The sequence below is a fragment of the Bos grunniens genome, chromosome 23, assembly GCF_055505025.1.
Source record: "Bos grunniens cultivar Pamir isolate PY7600 chromosome 23, Bosgru_T2T1.0, whole genome shotgun sequence".
Taxonomy (NCBI): domain Eukaryota; kingdom Metazoa; phylum Chordata; class Mammalia; order Artiodactyla; family Bovidae; genus Bos; species Bos grunniens.
The window spans coordinates 33,925,934-33,947,192 of NC_141187.1; the positions used below are offsets into that span (position 1 = coordinate 33,925,934).

Consider the following 21,259-nt stretch of genomic DNA (forward strand, 5'->3'; position numbering starts at 1 on the left):
ATCAGTGAGGTGAAATGCTTTGTTCAAGATCATAGGCTTGTTGATGATAGAACGAAGGACTGAATGGAGAACTCCTAATTCCAGGCCTACGGTTTTATCCAGGTCATCATATTGGTCATGAGAGCTCCACATAAGGGGCCATGCATGGAGGGAAACCTGGGAAATGCATCCTCTTCCCCTCCCCAGGGCACCAGCTCCTATATCCCTGGCCCCTAATTTTCATCCTACAATTGGCAACCTCTCGTCTTTAATGCTATACATCTGCTTTGATCATCTCTGCCATTAGAATATAATATGAAGGCTGAAAAGCTCAGAAAGAGCTTTTTTTTTCCCTAGCATTTTTTTTTTCCGGCCACATTTGTATTCTTCTTTCCACTGGGATAGTAAATTTGACAATAAATAATAATTGCAGACTTTAGTTACAAAGGTAATAAAGAAAGCTTTTAAGAGAAATGAGCGAGCCCTGCCCTTGCCACTTCTTCAAGTTCGCTTTTATTTTCCTGCTGGCTCAGCTGGTAAAGAATCTGCCTGCAATGCAGGAGACCTGGGTTCAATCCCTGGGTTGGGAAGATCCCCTGGAGAAGGGAACGGCTACCCACTCCAGTATTCTGGAGAATTCCACAGACTGTAGAGTCCATGGGGTCACAAAGAGTCAGACACAACTGAGTGACTTTCACTTTGACTTTATTTTCTGGAGCCCAGCTTTTTTCTCACCACTGGATTCAGAGTTGTCATCTGGGCAAGAAAGCAAGACCCTGTGGAAATAGGTTTAAAACCACAAGGAGAAAGAAGCAAGGCGAGCACTGAGTGGGCCTCCACCATGATATCTGCGACTTTGGCAGAATGAGCATCTATGCCCTCATTTTATGGATGAAGAAACTCACACCAGAACAAAGTCTCTGTATTCCCAGGTGTCACGGCTGGTGAGCAGTAGACTGAGACTCGGACAGTCCGGGTCTGAGTTAATCTATCATCACTCATATTACCCCGTTGATAACACAAACACCACTGGTTCTTTTCTATTTTTCTAGAAGGAAGTCCTACGTAAAACTTACTTTTCCATAGCAACAGCTATATCTTGAAAGCCTTGTGCGGTAATGTTGTTCTTGTCCCATATAACAGTCCTGTTTGGAAACCAAATCACAAAGATGATCAGATAGTTAGGAATGGAGGAAATGATTCTCCCACTACAGATACATCTCTCATAGGCAACACTGTCTAGGTAGTTTAGCACAAGGAATAACATTCAGCGTTGTTTCAAACAAAGCAAGGATGAGCATTTCCCCCAGTATTAGATTCCAAAGCCATTCTCTGCTCAAGGAGGATGGCAAAAAAAAAAAAAAACTTAAAAGCAAGAGCACACACATTAACTTACCATTATATCACCTAATGCCTAACACCAGCAGAAAACCCTAAATCCTGACTTCCTGATATTCTCCCAACATATTCTCCAAATACCATCCTAGTACTGAAGTCTGAGTCTGAAGCTATTTATGTAAGAGGCTACACAGTCTCATGTCCAGCATAGAGAATTTCAGATACTGAGATTTTTTTTCTATTGTAAACAGCTAGAAAGATCATCTGGTATTTTCTGATGTTTCATCACTGCCCTGATATGGTGTGACCAACAGTCCCAGCAACCAAGTTCACTCTGCTGGCAGAACCTCGGGTACTCTAAGGAGGTTGTTTACTTTTTAAACACAAAATCTATTTTGGAAGAAAAGTATTACTCTCCTTTCAGAATGTGAATACTTCAGAAGTATTTTAGGCTTTGTCAATTCACCTGACACATGAGATGGCTTTTTATTTGTCTGAATGCTCCCAGACTCACAGCCTTTAATTGCTTTCTCTTCCTAACCTCAATGACCTTCCTCACATACACACTGGCCTTCAAAGAAACTGCTGCAGTTTGGGGCTTTTGCCTTCAATTTAGACAGAAGGTACAGGCTCTGACTTATACCAGAGAGCCAGGGAAATAGCAAGAAAGAGCCCTTGAGGAACAGTATGAATTATTAACTCTTCTTTCACCAGACCACTGGGCTAGGTAGCAACCAAATCTCCAAATGATGGATGGTAATACGGTTACCACATTACTGGTCCCTAAGAGAAGTGGCTACTGCATGGCTTATCCTTAAGAAAAGCCAGGCTTGGGAAGTACTACAGATGAAAACCAATGAACAGATGAGTTGGCTTCCAGGATGAACCTGCCTTTTTGACCCAGTGGACTGCCTGGATCCCTTGGGTTTTAGGTCTTTATGTCGGCAGGAGTGGGAAGGGAAGATAAGACACTGGGCTCACAACCAATACTGGGAAGCCCCTCATGTAATTCCTCCCGTCTTCCCAGCTCTGCATGTTTGGCATTGTCCCCAAGCCCCTCCTTTCCCCTCACATCTGTCAGCTGTCAACGCTGCTGTGAAACAGGAAACTGCAATGGTTCTCAGTCGGGTTCACCTCACAATGGAAATCTTGAAAAGAGCAGTGTGAAGGAATGACTGTGTCTAAATTTGGGAACACTCTCCTCTATATTTTGACAGAAGACTTGAAGCTGTCGTCTCCGCTCCCCAGCTGGTCTCCTTGGAAACTCAGGTTCACATGGACACAGCAGGTCCCCAGTGCCTGTGGGTCAGACTCCCCTCCAGGCCTTCCTGAGAACCAGCATCCACCCATCGGGGCCGAGTGCCCGGCCTGCATACCTGAGCTTGGTGTTGATCTGCAGTGCTTTGGCCAGCATCTTCGCCCCCATGTCCCCCATGCCATTCCCACTGATGTCCACTTTGGTCAAGGAGGTGTTGCTACCCAGGGCATTGATGATGATGGTGACCCCAGTCTTGAGTTTCGAGTCGGCCAGGGACAAGGACTGCAGAGGCTGTGGAGGCAACACCAGATAGCACTCACACGGTCACATCAGGGCTGCCACTGCTCAGGGGACCTGCTTCATGGGAAACCATCAGGGGTGGGACCTACTGTACAAGCACAAGGTGGAAACTTTGGAAACTTCTGGCTAAAAGGCACTAGTGAATGGGATCCAAGGGTTCTGGACCTTGGGAGTCAAACATGAAGAGCTTGTGTCAATGCTGAATATCACCCACCTCTTCTCTAAGGGAAGCTGTGGAAAGATATCCAGAGTGGCAGATGCCAGCTCTTTTGAAGTGGAGGATGGGAAGAAATAAAAATACTGCACAAAAATGTCTGTGCTTCAGTATGGCAACACTATCCTTTTTGATCCATTTCTAGGCAAGGTAAAATGGCGTCTTAAAATACTAGTAGAGGAATGATGCATGCATGCTAAGTCACTTCAGTCGTGTCTGACTCTTTCCAATCATGTGGACCGTAGCCCACGAGGCTCTTCAGTCCACGGCACTCTCCAGGCAAGAATACCGGAGTGAGTTGCCATGCCCTCCTCCAAGGGATCTACCCAAACCGGGGATCGAACCTGCATCTCTTATGTCTCCTGCACTAGCAGGCAGATCCTTTACCACTAGCGTCACCTGGGAAGCCCAATAGAGGAATACTGGTACTAAATTACCAGTAGTAGTAAATGTAAAAAAATCCAGCCAGGATCAATAATAGCTGACATTCATCGAATGTTTACTATGATTAATGACTGTTTAAGCTTTTTACATGTGTTTACTCATTTAATCAACCCAAAAATCCAATACTTCGGTATTATTATGCATGCTAAATCACTTCAGTTGTGCCCAACTCTTTCTTTGTGACTCTATGGACTGTAGACTGACAGGCTCTTCTGTCCATGGGATTCTCCAGGCAAGAATACTGGAGTGGGTTGCCATGGCCTCCTCCAGGGGATCTTCTTGACCCAGGGATCGAACCCAGATCTCTTACATCTCCTGCATTGGCAAGCAGATTCTTTACCACTAGCACCACATGGGAAGCCCAATATTATATTAGGTATTATTACCCCTATTCTCAAAGAAGAAATAGAAAGGTTAAGTGACTCAACCAAGGTCATACAGAAAGCAGCTGAACAGGAACCAGTCTGTTTGCAGATTCTGTGTTTTTAACTCCTCACAAACACAAAGCCTCTGTTGGCTTTTCCTGCATCTTTTTGATCTTCCCTGTTAGCTTTTTCTTATAAGATCCAATCAAAAAGCATACCTACAATTTTTTTTAAAAAGTCAAATGTATGTGACTTTTTCATTACCATAAGCTGTATAGTGACCACTCACTGTCCATTTAAGCCAGAGACTAAAAGCCACTTGGGGCTTCCCAGGTGGCTTACTGGTAAAGAATCTGCCTGCAATGCAGGAGATGCAGGTTCGATCCCTGGGTCAGGAAGATGGCAACTTGGAGAAGGAAATGGCAACTTGTTCCAGTATTCTTGCCTGGGAAATCCCAAGGACAGAGGAGCCTGGTGGACTACAGTCCACAGGGTTGCAAAGAGTCAAACACGACTTAGCTACTGAGCACAAAAGCCACTCAGCCTAGAGGCAGGTTTTGTTTGGTCTGCGTAGAACATGACCAAAAAAGAAAAAAGAAAGGTGCTCCCTACTTACACCCTGCTCACACTTACTTATTTATGTCACCTTCCTAGAACTGTGGGCATTTAAATTCTCAATCCCCTTCTTCAGCCATAACTGAATTAATGAGATGGTGAGAATTTCTGGACTTAAAACCAGTGTTGCTCTAAAAGTCAGAACTAAGACTTCCCTGGGGATCTGGATGTCTTCTGGGTTGCTTGAGGTAATCTAGGTTGGCTCCACTATACTCAACAATTCGATATCCTAACTCCATAAGCAGTTCTGACATTACTGGGAAGCAGCTTCTAGGATCATCTATGACCAGGTTCCATGGTGGCCCACAGGACTTGGGTTATCAAGATGTGCCTGGGTGGTCTGTGGGATCCCCCACCATAAATCCTGGGGTGTATTCACGTCCATTCAACCAATAAACACTGATTCCCATGCATGTATGCTCAGTCGTGTCTGACTCTCGCAACCCCATGGACTATAGTCCAGCAGGCTCCTCTGTCCATGGAATGTTCCAGGCAAGAATACCGGAGTAGGTTGCCGTTCCCTCATTCAGGGGAATCTTCCCAACCCAGGGATGAAACCCAGGTCTCTTGCATCTCCTGAACTGGCAAGTAGATTCTTCACCACTGTGACACCTGGGAAGCCCCTGACTTCTAATAGAGCACGTGTTCAAGGCACATCTACCAAAAGGCCCAAGAGGCAGGAAGACAGTGTCGACAGTTTAAAGACTCATACATTTACAAACTGGCATTATGCATTTGATTACACTTTTCCTGAGTGTACTTATTATCAAAATTTGTGATTATCCTTATTATCAAAATTTGACCATAATTTCTAAATGTAATATATCTATATTAAAATCAAACGTTATTAATATTAGTTAGAATCAATTTTTTTTCAAGTTAAATGACATAATAAGTGCTAAGGCAATTGAAACTTCAGCCCCAAAGCCTGAATAATCTTAGACTCAGGTAGGCTTAGGGAGGTAGCTTCAATTTTCTTAAGATTCTACATTCAAGTAGATGGAAGAAACTTAACAAAAGATGCTTCAGACTCGGGAAACTTCATGTTTTAAATGAAAATGTAAGCAATGGTGTTTTAATAAAAAGCTGTAATCCCATCATTTCAATGAGCTCTATTCAACTCCTGCAAAAATGATATATTATAGCTTCTTCCTAATACTGGAAAGCTGCCAAGTCTCCAAGCTGGTGAGCACCACTTCCAGTACTATATTCAAACTCTAATACACCCCAGTTAACACTTAAAAATAATAGGCAGGGTCATTAATGTGAATAGAACAGCCAGAATTGCATGCATATTTATAAGGTCATCCCTTCTTGATTTACTGCACTTCCAGGTAACATGATTACTTGAAATCTTACTGTTCCTGTTCAGAGCTGAACATGCTTAATCTGGCAATCTGTCTCTTTGTGATAGGCACTCCCAGGACAAACACATACTGTTCTATTGGTCATAGCATAGATTTGTACGTAATACTTCAAAACAAAAGTCTCTGTCATCTTGGCCCCTCAATGTTACTGTCCCTTGACTGTGGTTGCTGCAGCCTGACAACCACTGTCTAGAGTTGCAGGCGACACTGGAACCTGTATGTCTGGATTTTCCAAGTGAACATAATGTGCAATACTGGGCGAATAAAGTATTCCATGGGCTGTTTAAGAACAAGCTCTACAGACACAAGGTCATAATGTAAAAAGCAAAGAGTTTCCTTTTTATATGTAAAGACCTTTAAAAAAAATCAGCCCAGTGGTGCCAGTTATGGATGGAATTTTTATAGTCACAAGATTTAACTCCTAATCATTTCAAATTGTTGTGAACATTACTGATTCTGAAGTAGGAGAAAAAAAAAAAAGAAGGTAATTGCTTTTTGAAAAAGCCACCTACTTTTCTATGACATGAACATAAAAGGCTTTTCACTGTATGTTACTAGCAGCACATTTCTCAAATTTATAACTTGACAGAATTTACATTTATATATCAAATTTTACCATCTGCAAATATGTTTTTAGGTGTGCTTTAAATATCAAGATTATCTTTGAGTATGAGACTTTGAAAATTATAGGAACAGAATTTAAAGACCCTTGTGTAATAAGCAAAACATGAAATTAACATAAATTTTCCTAAAATATGTGCTAAGAAACAAATATTTGGGAATGATTATTAAACACAGTTCTGTAGATTCTGCAATACTGGCTTCTCCAATCTTTCAAAACTGGGCCAACTTTGGGAAATCAAAATCTCAAATACAGCAAGGTGGTGGAAAGTCAAATTAATATGTAAAACAAACTGCATAAATTCTGAAAAGTATAAATTACATTCTAATTATGCCTCTAACTTTAATAACCCAGTATAACAGTAACCAAATATAGGGCTTATTGGCAAATGAGGACAAACAGCAGTGCTTGAATTCATTAAATAACAATGAGTTTCATTTCTAGCCCACAGGTTGGAAATTACATCCACACAGTGAAGAGTCAGGACAGCAGAATTTTCTCCTGCCCTTCAGATCAGAGCCCCACAAAGAGATGTGGGCAAAGGCAGGCAAGGAAAAGCACCCGCCTCCATCTCTCCTGACCCCATGGCTTTCTCTGAAAACTTAGCTTACAGTTTTAGCAGAATTTGCTATTACCCTATACAAATTCAAAAGGGAAAATCATACTTTAAAAAAATGTGACACATCTCACATGATTAACATAGGAAATTACTCCTATGACCTACAAAAGCAACTATCACCCAACACAAATAATATGAATCATTATACAAATTGATTTGGATTTGAGGAACCATATAAGCTCTTTGGTGTCTGAGGACTAAGACAGGAAATGGACAAAATGTTAAATAGCATCAGTAAAATACAAGGTGTGATACACTCGGTTTCAATGAAAGGAATTAATGGTAGAGTGCTTCTCACTTGGTCCAGAAAATATCTTTTCTTATGCATGTCTAAGGATAGCAAAATAGGATACTATTTGAAATTAAATTTCTTTACCATGAACAAAGTCTTAGCCAGGAACAATTAAAGGGGATAAAAATATAAGGATTATTAGAGCTCTAGACACAATTTAAATTGGGGAACAACTTTCTTAGTCTCTTATAATTCTGCATAATTACTGGATGAAATTCAAATTAGCAATATGATGTTTCTCAGCATGAGATTAAGTCATAAAGTCAACTAGAGAGTAAAAATTCATACCTGTAGATTAGTGTATTAGCTGAAGCTAGTAAGTAATACAGCTTATTGAAAAATGGGCTTAGGAGTAAATGTACATTTCAATCTTCCTTTAATTAGTGATTAGTTGAATAAAGTGAAAGTAAGTAAATTTAAGTATACTCTATAACTGTGCTAAAACATGAATATTTACTGCATTTAAAAAATAATAGAAAATGTATGCAGAGATAAAATTATCTGAAAGCATATCAGCACTAACCCACTGGACAAAATCAGTAAGAACAGCAACAGAAAGAAAGGTTTTAGGCAAAAGTGTTGAAAATAATACTCACTGATTCTTCATCTTGAATCATCTGTACTAAGTTGTCCAACACAGGTGTCAGATTTCTAAAGAGATTTTAAAGATGTGGACAGTGGAATCAAATCAAAAGCTTTCAGGAGGCTGGTTATTTTCATCATTGTCATATAAAAAATGCAAAAAACTCTTACTTGGATTTCATATTATTAAAATTTTTGCCTAACGCCAGGTGTTGTATTGATCTGTTTTTACTGAGCCACACTATTAAGGTAGATAGGTCAGATTCTAAACCTGAAAAGAATCAGAGTAAATGGAAAATCAACACATATGTGGATAAATAAATTCTCAGAGAGAACACAATTAAACAAAGGCACAAGGCAGTTGGATGACTTTCTGTACTGTCCTGAAATCCCTAGGATTCTAATCTCCTCCCCCCGACCCCAGGAACTTTTGCCTTCTTTTTATGTCCTATTATTTCACGGGGATAAATTCATTCTCCACAAAGACGTATCTAAATCTCTTACGCAACCAGGGGCTAAATAAAGTCAGTAAGGAATGGTGATACATGACAGTAGAAAGTTTCATCTCTCTCCACACCTTTGTGAGAGAAGATTCTGACATACTGTTCACTGGGAGGTGATTGCAGTTAAAGTTGTCTATGCAAATTCATACAGCATGCTTGCCTATGCAGGTTCATACTCACATGTTACTATAACCAATAGAAATAAAGCTAATGAAACAGGTTTTTGTATAAATAAATAAGGCCTCAATTTATTACTACCAAGTCCAACACAAAAGGTTGTACTCAGATTGTTATCAATATATTGCTGATCTTTTTTTTTTAACTAAATTGTTTTACTGCATAGACTTTTCACTTTTTGGCCATGAAACAAACTTAAGACTTTGACATGAAATTATTCCATAAATATACTCTCTTAAAACATAAATGGCTATAGTTATCATGAAAAAAAATACTTATAAAAATCGTGGAAAAAGAAAAAATAGTCCTCTAATCAAGGAGTGAAATATCAGTTTTATTAAGGTGTCATCTAGATTGGATTAGACTATTTTCCCTTTACTAACTTCCTTCAAATAATATTTCTATGTGTTTTCTTCTCTAATTTCTGACTTACCATTATCGGAGATGTCTAGGCTGCTGATGTTGTGGATTTCAGCAATGCAGCCCTCTAGTACCTGCGCACCTCCAGATCTCAGCTAGAGAAACACAAACCAAACAGGGGAAAGTGGTCACCTACTGGAGGGGTGAAACCAAAAAATTAAAAATAGGAGAGATAGCCTTGAACTTAGCACCAAAGAAAAAAGAGAAAACTTATCAACTTAAAAAAAAAATCATCAATGCAAAGGGCCAACCACTAGTCATTATGTCCCATTCCACATAAGTCTGAAAATCATTACAGAAAGAAACAGAAGACAGAGATCACCCTGCATCACCAAAAGCAAAACAATCTCCGTCAACCCACAAGAATTTTCTTCATTTCTGACTTTTGGAAATCTAACGAATACCTTTATACGTGAGAAACCACTACTGTTATATCTGATTACTACAGATTTCAGGTATAACTCTCCATCATATAATAGCAAAACAACTGAAGGAGACAATAAAAACCTAAAAAGTCATTTTCATCTTTTCCCCAAAAACCAAAAGCACATTTTACCAAGGTCAGAATATCTTTTTGTTTCCCATTTAGCAACTATCTGAGTTCTTACTACACGTTAAAACATTGTGCAGGGTGCAGTTTTCCAAGCTGTGGCCCTCTGTTTAGGAAACTTACGATCTAATAAGAGAAACTACCATTTATTGGGAACCTACTATGGGCCAAAGGATATGGTAGTTTCTCTATTCACTTAAGAAAATGAAATTTTATTTTAAGATTCTATACCAAATTGATAACACTTTCTACTTGTTCACATTTTGATGTAAAAATTTAAGGAATCCTTATTTCACTATTTTACAGGCAATATGTCTGTAGAACCCTGGACCAAAACCTGCCAATTTTCCTGGCTGCTTATATGTTAAGCAGAATTTTGCACAGATCTTTGGGATCACTTTATTCAGTTTTTTTTAGCGGGGGTGTTTACATTCAGTCTTTTCTATTTTTTCAGGTGACCGCAGATCACTGTGAGATGTCCGATGTGAGCTCTGAAGGGGAGTGTCACATAGAGCCCGACCTCCCTGGAGGCTGGTTTCCTCCAAGGAAACCAAGACCAGCCAACTCCACAGCTGAAGGGCTGTGAACCCAGCGGGTGGAACTATGGCTACTTTTATTATATTTTTTGCCAAAGTATTGGCTTATGATAGAGTGGAAATTAAAAAACAACAACCACCAGGTTCTTCACAAATAGATTTAAGCAACACTGCTTCAAGTCGCACTGAGCATTATATGTAGACCATATCAATATTAAAGCAAGAAACAATTTAGGCAAACACTTCAAAGGAACATAATCTGCTTTTCACAACATGAAAATATTATGCTTTTGAGAAGATAAGCATAAGTCTTTACAATTTCATTATTTGCTGCTAATGATTTCTCTGTTGAAAAGTCAAACTTCTAGAAAATCTCTACTTATTATAATGTATAGAAAAAATATTCCATTTGTGAAAACAGAAAATAGGATGAAGATGAGATTTCAGTGCTCAACTGTTTATTTTACAAATACTCCTAACTGATATTTGTAGCATAAACCCATAATACTAACATTTTTCGGTACTAAAATGTCAACATAGCCTAATTTATTGATTCATAAAGTACTTACACAGTGGCCAAGCTAAGGAAGCCCAAGGAGAAAAAAACAAAAAAAATGTTATCAGCAGTAAGCAGAATAAGAACAGAGAAGCAGAAGTCTCTATCAACACACAACATAAAAAAGCAGAGTGAGAAAAAAACACTGCAACTAAAATAGACTCCCAAAACAAAAATCCAAAACTTAAATAAGAAAATAACTGATCTTCAGTTGCCAAGAACATTCGATTGAATTCACAGGTTATTAGATGCCTAAAATTCCCCCAAAGCTTAAAGCTTTCCCAAAACAGTAAAAGCTTTTCCATTACTGTAAATGAAAATCCTTTTAAATGAATTTGCATAATTAGAGGCTGTGTCTGCATGTATGCATGTAAAACTGGTTTTTAAATTACCCTCATTTGGATCCCACACACTAGCACTATTTAAAAGAATACAAGATCAAAGAGGAGTAAATGTAACTGAATCACTCAATACTTTTTAAAATGTTAAAAATAAAATCACATTTCTTTCAAGAGAGAAGTGTGGTCTCAAGGAAGGAGGAATATTTCAGCTGTTACTCATAGTTCTAAGAGAATAGTTCTAATACAAAAACATTCATAATGGGGACAGAAGCAAGGTAAATTAAAATCTAGAGAACTTTTAATAATTCATATTCCTTCCTCAAGAACACTAGCCATTTAAAAAGAGGTGGTGAATATTACAGATTTAAATGTAAAATACCATCCCTCTGTTATTTGTCACTTTTCTTCTCCAGGGGTTTTATTTTTAATGAAAAAATAACTTCAATCCTGGGAAATTTCCTCACATAAAACTGTGAATACTGCAGGATTCTCCAAGGACAAAATGTGGTTTGACATGATCAGTTCAATATATCCTTGCTGGCAGGGTGCGATGCCAAAGGGTAATTTAGAACCTAGTGATATATAAATTACCATTTCAGAGATATAACCTAAGAGAAATATATAGGGGCTTCCCTGGTAGTTCAACGGATAAATAATCCACCTGCAGTGCAGGAGACGTGGGTTCAATCCCCGGGTTGGGAAGAAGGGAACAGCTACCCACTCCAGTATTCTGGCCTGGAGAATTCCATGGACTATATAGTCCATGGGGTCGTAGAATCAGATATGACGGAGTGACTTTCACTTTCAAGAGAGATATATACAATTGACCCTTGAACAACTTGGGGGATGAGGGGACTTAAGGGAACCAACCCTCCACACAATCAAAAAATCAAGTACAAACTTTACAGATGACCCTCAATATCCAAGTTTCCTTCCCCATGTGCAGATTCAACCAACCATTATATAGTACTATAATAAGTATTCAGTGGAAAAAAGTCATGTATAAGTGAACCCAGGCAGTTCAAACCCGTGTTGTTTAAATGTCAACTGTAATTTTGTGTTTCATTAACTACTGTAAGAAGCAACATAACATGTGACTTGACAAACATGGTCACCAGTACTGTGATTCAAGCTGTAAGACAGTGGAAGAACATGACACTAAGGTAGCATTAATGGGTCCTCATGTCAGTAGCATCATTTTGAAGAAGGAAACAGACAGAAGAGGCTCCATCTTGAAAGCAGGACTCCATCTTGGGTCAGACTGTGGACTTTGAGCTATGCCCAGTATCTATGGAAACGACATACCAACTGGAAAACTAGACCCCCCCGAATGGAAGAGCCCCAGGGCTCGTACCTAGATTCTCTGTCACCTAAAAGAATACCCTAATTATCTATGTAACCAAATAGAATCATAAATTCTATGATGCTTATTAGGGTATGACCACAGGCCTATTGATAATTGTCCACTGTTAACTACCTAGGCTTAAGGCATACGAATCATGGGTTAACTTTGATTGTATCTTTCTTTTCCTTTGTTCAGACTAGTTTCAGGGAATTTGGGGAGGTGGGTTTGGGCATGTACACTTAGAGTATATAAGGTTTTCACAAAAACTGGTTGGGGTCCTTGGCTAAGAGGAGACTCTGCCTTGGGCTCACCGGTGTAATAAAGTGCACTCCACTATCTGCACTGTCCTTCTGAGTGAGTTTGTTTCCCGGAACACATGGCTACAACAATTTTATCACATAATTCAAAATGAATGGCCAAAATGAAGGTAGAATTATCATCAAAATAATAGCCAATTCTACCATCAGTATCTGATTCTTGCCTTAATAAGAAAAAAATATAAAGGAAAAAAGGTTACTAGCCATTTGGTGGATCCATATGAAACTGCCAAGAGTTTGCCATTTTTGACTTACAAAAATGTCAGTTTTATATGGTTCACCAAAAACAGCTGTCTTTCAAAGTTATTTCCAATAGGATCACAAAGGAGTTTAAACAACAAGCTGTGTAACAATCTAACACAGTGTTCTTCATCCGTATGGTACCTATCAACTTATTTGAGAAGAAAATGCCTAATCACATAATATTCTAATCATTACTAGTATTAACAATAATCAGGAAAGCATACTTTCATTAGGACTCTACCATTAGTTGGATTATTTCAGCTTCTTTAGACCTCAGTTTCCTCATCTATAAGCACGGGAATCAGATGATCACTTATGTCCTTTTCAGTTTTAATCACAGAATTAAATAAATGATGTTGTATTGGTAGCAATCATGAACTTTAATCAGGATAGTAAAGCATATGGGTCATTGCCAATTCTGTATTTTAACGTAACAGAGCAAGCAACATTATATAAGTTGTTTTTTATTTGATAGAATAACCCTTTCCATCCCCATTGCTCTCATTCCTTCCTTCATAAAAAATTTTATTATTGGCATGCCTTAATAAAGTGCTGGGAAATAATTAATTCATACTACCAGAGATGGTTTCTGTTTTATGGTCTGTCTTTAAAACAAAAGAGCACACAGACTTACACATGAAAATTTCACAATACCAAGTTAGGTTTTTAAGATTTTTTCTTCTTTTCACCCCAACAGACAAAAAGACTAGTAAATCACACACAGTTGGCATTCACCCCAGCTCAAAATTGTTAAAAAAAAAAAAAATCCTGCACTAACAATTTATATGGCTGATTTCAGACCTGTCAGTTTCTAGAATTTTCAGAGAGGGAAAGCATTAATCTTCAGTGTGGAGTTGCCTTGGTGCTCAGCATTTTGTTAGCAGCTAAGGGAAACAGAAAGCAAAGTAAGATACAAATACTGCCGTCTAGAAAGTCACCGCCTAGCTGGGAAGGCATACAGGAGCTAGCTTCATAACTGTACAAGGTACTATGTTGTTCAGTGTCCAAATGCGCGTCACCATCATTAAGTACTAGACAATTAGGGAAAATAAGACCCCAGAGTGCTGAAGCAGTCAGGGAAGAAATTTACAGACAGATAAGCAACAACAGTGAGCAACCTTCATAGGTACTAGATGTTCTAAGCAGCATATTTCAAAGAGCTCTTTAAACCTCCTAACAACCTACCAGGAGAGGCACAAATCTTGCCTTCAATTCAGACACAGAAATTGAGAGGTAGTGCTATCAACTAATTCACCCAGGACTGCATAGCTAGTTATGGCCAAACTAGGATCGAATAGTACGCGTCTGATGCAGGTACAGAGGAGGCTGGACCTGAACTAGATCCTCAAAGAAAGAGAAGCCTTGGGGAAGAAGAGGGACATGGCAGGAATGTACCGCAAAGAGAGAAGAGTGAGCGTAAAAACCCAAGAGGAGGAATGAAGAGCCTTCCATCTCTAGCCCTGAGAAAAGACACCAGGTTCGACATGGTAGGTAAAGCATAGCTCTGAAGAGACTGGACAGTCTGTCCTGAGGTATTTTCTTGCTAATTTCCACACAAACTACAAGTTTCAAGACAGTGCAAAAGTTCAGGTACACTCTAGAAATGTAAGAAGCTTTTAGCCTCAATTCTCCTCTGTGTGTAGTTGGATAGAAAAAGTGTTTGGAGTTGTTATAATTTTGATAAGCATCTTAATTTTCTTGTTTTAAAATCAAGATACTAAAAAGCAAAATTAATGACCAAAGACCTTCCCTTTCACATTCTCCAAGTCCAAGTTAGGCTGTATCCATCTGGCCTCTATGAGGAATGCTTCACGGTCTACTTCTCTTGATGGTAAAGCTAGTTTAATGCTTATTAACTCAAAGTGTCATCACAAAATACTTAAACAACTGGCAAGAAGACAGGGAGGGGAAAAAGGTCATTACAAGCACATTTGAGTGCTTTCTGAATAGTGTTCCATAACTATTTTTAGATAAAACTCACAAAACACAGAACATCAGAAACTTCTATAAAGTGTATTTTCCTGTTTCATGTATACCCTCTGGAGTCACAGAATTACACTTTTTCCAAGAAAAAGACAAAGCAATTTACAGACTATTATCTATTCCAGTACATAGTCTAAAGGTGCTCTTACCTCACAGTTGCTGAGATCAAGAGAAACTCCCTTCAAGTTATGATTAGAAGCCAGGCCCAATAACAGCGCTCTGGGAGGAGGAAACACACACACACATTAGATAAAAATTCCACACATTGCCCTAAAAATTTGTAAGCACACTGAACAAAGCCTAGAGAACGAAGGACTTTTCTGAATCATAATGAGTCAAGCGCCAAGCACCATCTCACTTTTCAAAATGCCAACTGCACGTCCACCGACCGAAAGCCCTGATAAAAATGACACAGTCACATTCTTCCGTCTGACACGGAGCAGGTCAACCCTGCTAAATGCAAAACCCGACAGGGTTGCTATTCATGCCTATGCAAATAAACCAACAGTGCTCCTAATTGCACACTGAAATTAAATTGTGTTCATCACAGATAAATTCCCCCCTGCATCTGCTTGAGAACACCTTTAATTATGTTTAGAATATTCGTAGGCAATTGTTATTAGAATAGCAAAGTGAAGCTTGGTTTCCCTAAGTGTTATGTTAATGGGGAAGGCAGGCTCTACAGTATTCCAGGATGTGAAGTCATACTGGATGAGTTGATGAAAGAACATACAGATATGGGATGGGTAAGGGTGTAAAGACATGGGAGATAAGGTACAAGCCTTGAGCTTGAGAACAGGATCCTGTCTGTCTATTCTACTAGCTGGTCACAGGATAAACCCCATTGCCACTCTGCAAAGACGTTTCTTATTTGCTTATGGAGGAGACTGGACATATCCTGTGCATCTCATAAGAGGATGAATTGACTCCACTTTCACAAGTCAGTTCAATAAAATCCAACACCACTGAATAGGCTTGACAGAAAAATTTCACACATGCACCCACTTCCATTAATTACAGCAAAAGCAGGAGAGACCCTCAAATAAGCCTGGTGAGGAGCATAAAGATGAGTATGAGAAGGGTCCCACTCTCAAGCAAAGGAAACAAATGTGTGTGTGAATGACCATAATGCAAGGCAGACAGTCGTAAATGCTAGAGAGCATTTGCCACCTGGGGGTGACTAGAGGGAAGAACCAAGGCAGCTGCCACCTGGGGGTGATGACTAGCCGCTATCAGTGTTCCAGTGACTCAAAAACGCCCAGGGGAGGAGGAGGTGAGAAGGTAGGAGATGTTTTCATGCGAGAGTATCTGAGACTTTCCCCCTTTAGTGATTCTCTGGCCTCATCCTCTGAGACAGAAAGTTCCCGAGGTGGACAGAGCACAAGAACTTGGCTACTTCCAGCTATGAAAACAACCCCTGTGGGTAAGAAGGCTGAAGGGAGTGTGTGTCTCTTTATTCCTTTAGTCCAGTTCACTGGCCCTTCTCAAACACTGTCCTACGACAAAGGGCTGGGCACATCTCATCTGTGGGCATGCCTCTCTGTTCAATCACTTCTTCAAGTGTTTCTCTTTTCCTCAGAAGGAACTTCTCTCCCGTTCTTGGGGGCAGTATCGAGACACTAGAAACCAAAAGGCCAGTCCTCAGGTCTCGACGCTATCACTAAGGTGGCCTGAAGGACATTGCTTTTCCTTTCTGTGTCTCGGGTTCTCATCAGCAAATGGGAGAGTGAGGACAATACCGAAGAGGTCCCTACATTTCTAAGTTTTAAGTTTAGCCACGTATTTTAACACTGTATTACTATAATATTGAGATGGAGGGAACATTCTTCCTATTTCTGACATGTAGGTTAAGGCCAAGAAAATAAATGGTATCCTTTAACATACTTAACTATGGAAGGCCACTGATTAAAAGGTAATGACTCAGGAGACAAGTGAAAATAAATAACCCACAGAAACTGTCCCTAGTAAAATGAAGCAAAAGAGAGCAACTACGGCAAAGCATAGCAGACACTGGGGAAAACTCTTATCACAAGGCGTGTTGTTTCTTTTAACCCAGTGTAAACTGCCTCTGTGGTTTGATCCTCTTGGTCTTCAGTTATTAGTGCAAAACTGGTTAAGAGAAGAATTTGTATTTCATCTCCATAGCTCTGGATATGTGGTACTAGTTATAATTTTGGAGTAGCACATCCCTCCATTTTAATGGTTCTATTAAGAATACTTGGCCAGGGCTATGGGGTTGGCAGAAGGGGGACCACGTGGCAGGGAGGGAGGGTGGTACAGGGAAGAAGGGGAGAGGGTGTGAAAGAAGAAGTATAAGCCGTAAATGGGGCCGCGTGCCTCCCTAAGCGATGCTCGAGCAGGGAGCAGGCTTGGGACACACGAGAACCACTCTGTTCCAGAGATTTTAGGAAACACTAAAGGAACAGTGTCATCCTCTTCTTTAAAACCCCTTAAAATACTTTAATGTGGATGAAAAACAACCTCCAAGAAAATACACAACTGTGAAAAAAGCAATTACTCTCTTTGTATCGCTTTTGACAGATCTGTCATAGTGGGGAAGATCTGTTAAGTGGAGAAGTTCTATAAAATATGGATATGTCCAAACTTTAAAGTGTCACTCTCAAGAGAAGGGGCCTTTTTACCCTTCTTATGGCTACAAATTCCCCATCCTGTAAGAAATGAGGGTCTCCCACCACCACCCCCTACACCCACCCGGTACAGAGGGATGCAATGTGGTTTAGGAACAGGCCTGAGCCAGTGGTTGCTCAAAGAGAGTAACTGCTTTTTTTCACAGCTGTGTTCTTCCTTGGAGTAGTGGACTCTGCAGTGTTCCTCCCCAGAGCCCCCTCGACCATCGGTCCTCTATGGGAGCTGCCTCAGCTGCAGAAAAGTATCTCACTCAAGGTCACATCTGCTTCCAAGAGCAGCCTATATCCAAGGACTGATCAACACAGGGGTATAAAGGCCTAGCCCCCTCACCCAGCTCAGGGTCATTCCAACAACAAAGCTCCCATCAGGCGGGCTGAGGGCTTCACTGTGGCAGTCCCAGTTCAACCTCCCCTCTGTCCCATCCCACCTCCTTCCCGCCCACCCTGCACCTCACAGGTGGGATTCCAAAATCATTTCCTAATAAAATCCTACAGGTGAATTTTCATCTCTAACTTTGCTTCCCAAAAAACCCAATCTGTGACAGTGAGTTTGACAAAACTTGGCTTCTCTGAGCTTCAATTTCCTCAGCTGTAAAATAGGGATAATGACACCTTCCCACGGCTGCTGTCAACACAGCAGGTGACAGTTTGTGGAGACACACCCAGTTCTGCGTCCAGCTTAGGGCAGTGTTTTGCAAGTTCCCTTCCATCCTCATCCTCTCACAGGTAATCCCAAGCACCTCTTTCCAAATTATAGTTTCACATTAAATGCACATATGAAATTTTGTTTATAGAATCTTGAGCCATCAGCCTTTTCTTCATGTTAAAAATTTTACAGGGTAAAATACAGACCTGAAGAGACCGTAGGCATACCTCATCCTAATGCACTTCACAGATAACTGCATTTTTTTTTTTTTAACAAATTGGAGGTTTGCTGCAATCCTGTGTCCAGCCAATCTACTGGTGCCATTTTTTAAAACAGCATTTGCTTGCTTCTCGCCTCTGTGTCCCATCTCGCAATATTTCAATCCTTCCACCAGCAAAAAGATTACAACTCACTGATGGCTCAGATGATAGCTAGCCTTTTTTTAGCAATAAAGTGTTTCTTATTTATGATATGGACATTTTTTGGACATAATGCTACTGCACACTTAATAAACCACAGTATAGTATGAACATAACTTTTATATGCACCAGGAAACTCAAAAATTCATGTGACTCACTATGTGATATTCACTTTATTGCAGGAAACTGGAACCAATCCTGCAGTATATCTGAGGTCTGCCTGGACTGATTTATTATTAAACATTCACATAAATAATAAGAGGTCACAAGATTTAACACTGACAAAACAACTTTTAAATACAAATGTTTATAAGCCTATATCTATAATAAAGTACAAGTAAATTCATGTTCTTGTGGTGAGGATTATTCTATAAATCAATTGCCCTGATCAATGAAGAACTACTCTATATTCTACAGGACCAAAAACATTGGAAGAATTAGTATACCATGCACCTATCACTAAAACCACTTTGAATATGCTAACTTCATGCTGATATGATATGATAATATCAAATCTGGTTTTGCTTTCTACTCAGTGCCCCCCAGAACACAGTCCATTGTAAATGCTCGATAAATATCAATCAAATGAGTAAGTGTGTTTAAGTTATAAGGGATTCCCCTTCAGAATATTGATTCTCATAGCTTTATTCATATCCACACAAATAGCCTAATCATGGCTTTTTACTATTTGCAGCTGTTATATTTAGAGATCTCTAATATACAGATTCCATTTTTTCTGTTTGTTTGTTTTTTTTTTTTTTTTTTTTTTTTTTAAAGGCCAGGGAGAAGGGTAGTGGGAAAGGATAGTTAGGGAGTTTGGGATGGACATGTACACACTGCTATATTTAAAATGGATAACCAATTAAAAAAATAAAATAAAATGGATAACCAGCAAGGATCTATTGTATAGCACATGGAACTCTGCTCAATGTAATGTGGCAGCCTGGATGGGAGAGGAGTTTGCAGGAGAATAGAAAAATGTATATGTATGGCTGAGTCCCTTTGCTGTCCACCTGAAATGACTACCACAACATTGTTAATCAGCTATACCCCTAACACAAAACAAAAAGTTTAAAACTTTTTTAAAAGGCCTGCTATAACATCAGAATTTCTTTTTTATTTTTTTTTAATTTTATTTTATTTTTAAACTTTATATAATTGTATTAGTTTTGCCAAACATCAAAATGAACCCGCCACAGGTATACATGTGTTCCCCATCCTAGACCCTCCTCCCTCCTCCCTCCCCATACCATCCCTCTGGGTCGTCTTTTTTAGCACTTAGCTATAGATCAACTCTTTCTCAAGGCCTCTGTTGTTTTAGTCACACAGCACTTTGCAGAATACTGTTATCAAGAATTTCACAGCTCTTAAAAAGGGAATTTACAAATTAATTTGAAAAAAATGTTCAGTAAAATGAATAGCAGACATTGAGTTTAACATTTCACACAAATTACAGGGGAAAACTGAATGCTGATTTACATGTTAGGTGGGGAAAGGAGAAATCTGTGTGCACATTTGAACATAACTGATAATATAGGTATTCATAACTAAAATTGAAAATACGTTCAATGAGAAATTAGATTCTACAGCCCTTTTCATTATTTCTGGCAATGATGAACAGAAATTCAGGGATAAGAAATTATTCTAACAAGTTCAACTTCACTGCTATTTGTCCACTGGGGCTATTCATCCATAACATAAGTTGCCTGCCAAGTAAAAATACCCAAACAGACAGATACCCAGGTAACCAGAAAGCAAAACACCTAAAAATTGGTTCTGTTCCACACACAAGTACATATAGTTTGATTATTATTGTTAGTAGAAATATTTAGAATTCACACAAGAGTCTACCTAAAATGTCCTGAACAGAGGTCAGTATAAAGGCAATGGTATCCAGAAGCACTTTTATAGATCAGTGACTAATGCCAAGGTCACAAACCAAAGAAAGATTTTTTTCCCCTAGAAGATACAATAATATCAATAGCACACAATGTACTCGAAAAGAATTTGATTTCCTTTGTGACCCAAAGTAAAAGGCATTTTCATCTGCCTTGACTGTCTTGGGATTGTATGTCTTTTTTCCCTTCCCTCAAACACATTCATAATAACAAATTGAACTTTAAAAGCTCTGGAGAAAATGAATTAACCACTCACTTTAAGGGCTCAGGAGACAGTTTTGTGCCTGAAAGGTTGATTTGCATCAGAGCCAGAGAACTACTAAAAAACTGCTTGAAAGACGGCGGTACTTCTTTTCCTTTCCTGAAAAACAAATCATGACAGTCATACACTTAAACTTCCATCTCCACACCCCACTTCCCTATTGGCAAAATTATTCATTGGTAATTCAGACACTGTGAAATAATCCATGAATCAGTTGTATCCTCAGTAGAAATTTAAAAGTAAAAAGAAAAAAAAAGTCTGAAAGTAAATTCAGTCTACTTTTTAAAGTGATGTAAGAGAGGTTAAGAAATGTCATTAAATTTTAAAACATTTTATTTCTATTCTTCAAAGCCAAGGAACTCATTGAGTTCTATTTCTAGATCTCGAGGAAACTCCATATTTGAGTTTTTAGGAAATAAG

The 21,259-nt window shown here is 39.2% G+C and overlaps 1 protein-coding gene across 24 annotated transcripts in view; it reads right to left on the reverse strand.

Moving 5' to 3' along the window:
• Positions 1-21,259, reverse strand: part of CARMIL1 (capping protein regulator and myosin 1 linker 1) — a 307,540-nt gene that overhangs the window by 81,826 nt on the left and 204,455 nt on the right. For all 24 annotated transcript variants that reach the window (XR_015152305.1, XR_015152306.1, XR_015152307.1 and 21 more), the window contains 7 exons: positions 20,834-20,938; positions 15,116-15,185; positions 9,109-9,190; positions 8,167-8,266; positions 8,010-8,064; positions 2,694-2,866; positions 1,056-1,124 (listed from right to left, as the gene is read on the reverse strand). Coding sequence is in view for 21 of the 24 variants with exons in the window: in XM_086369940.1 (XP_086226066.1) it covers positions 1,056-1,124; positions 2,694-2,866; positions 8,010-8,064; positions 8,167-8,266; positions 9,109-9,190; positions 15,116-15,185; positions 20,834-20,938 (654 nt within the window). In the remaining 3 variants the exon portion in view is untranslated. The remainder of the gene's footprint in view (positions 1-1,055; positions 1,125-2,693; positions 2,867-8,009; positions 8,065-8,166; positions 8,267-9,108; positions 9,191-15,115; positions 15,186-20,833; positions 20,939-21,259) is intronic.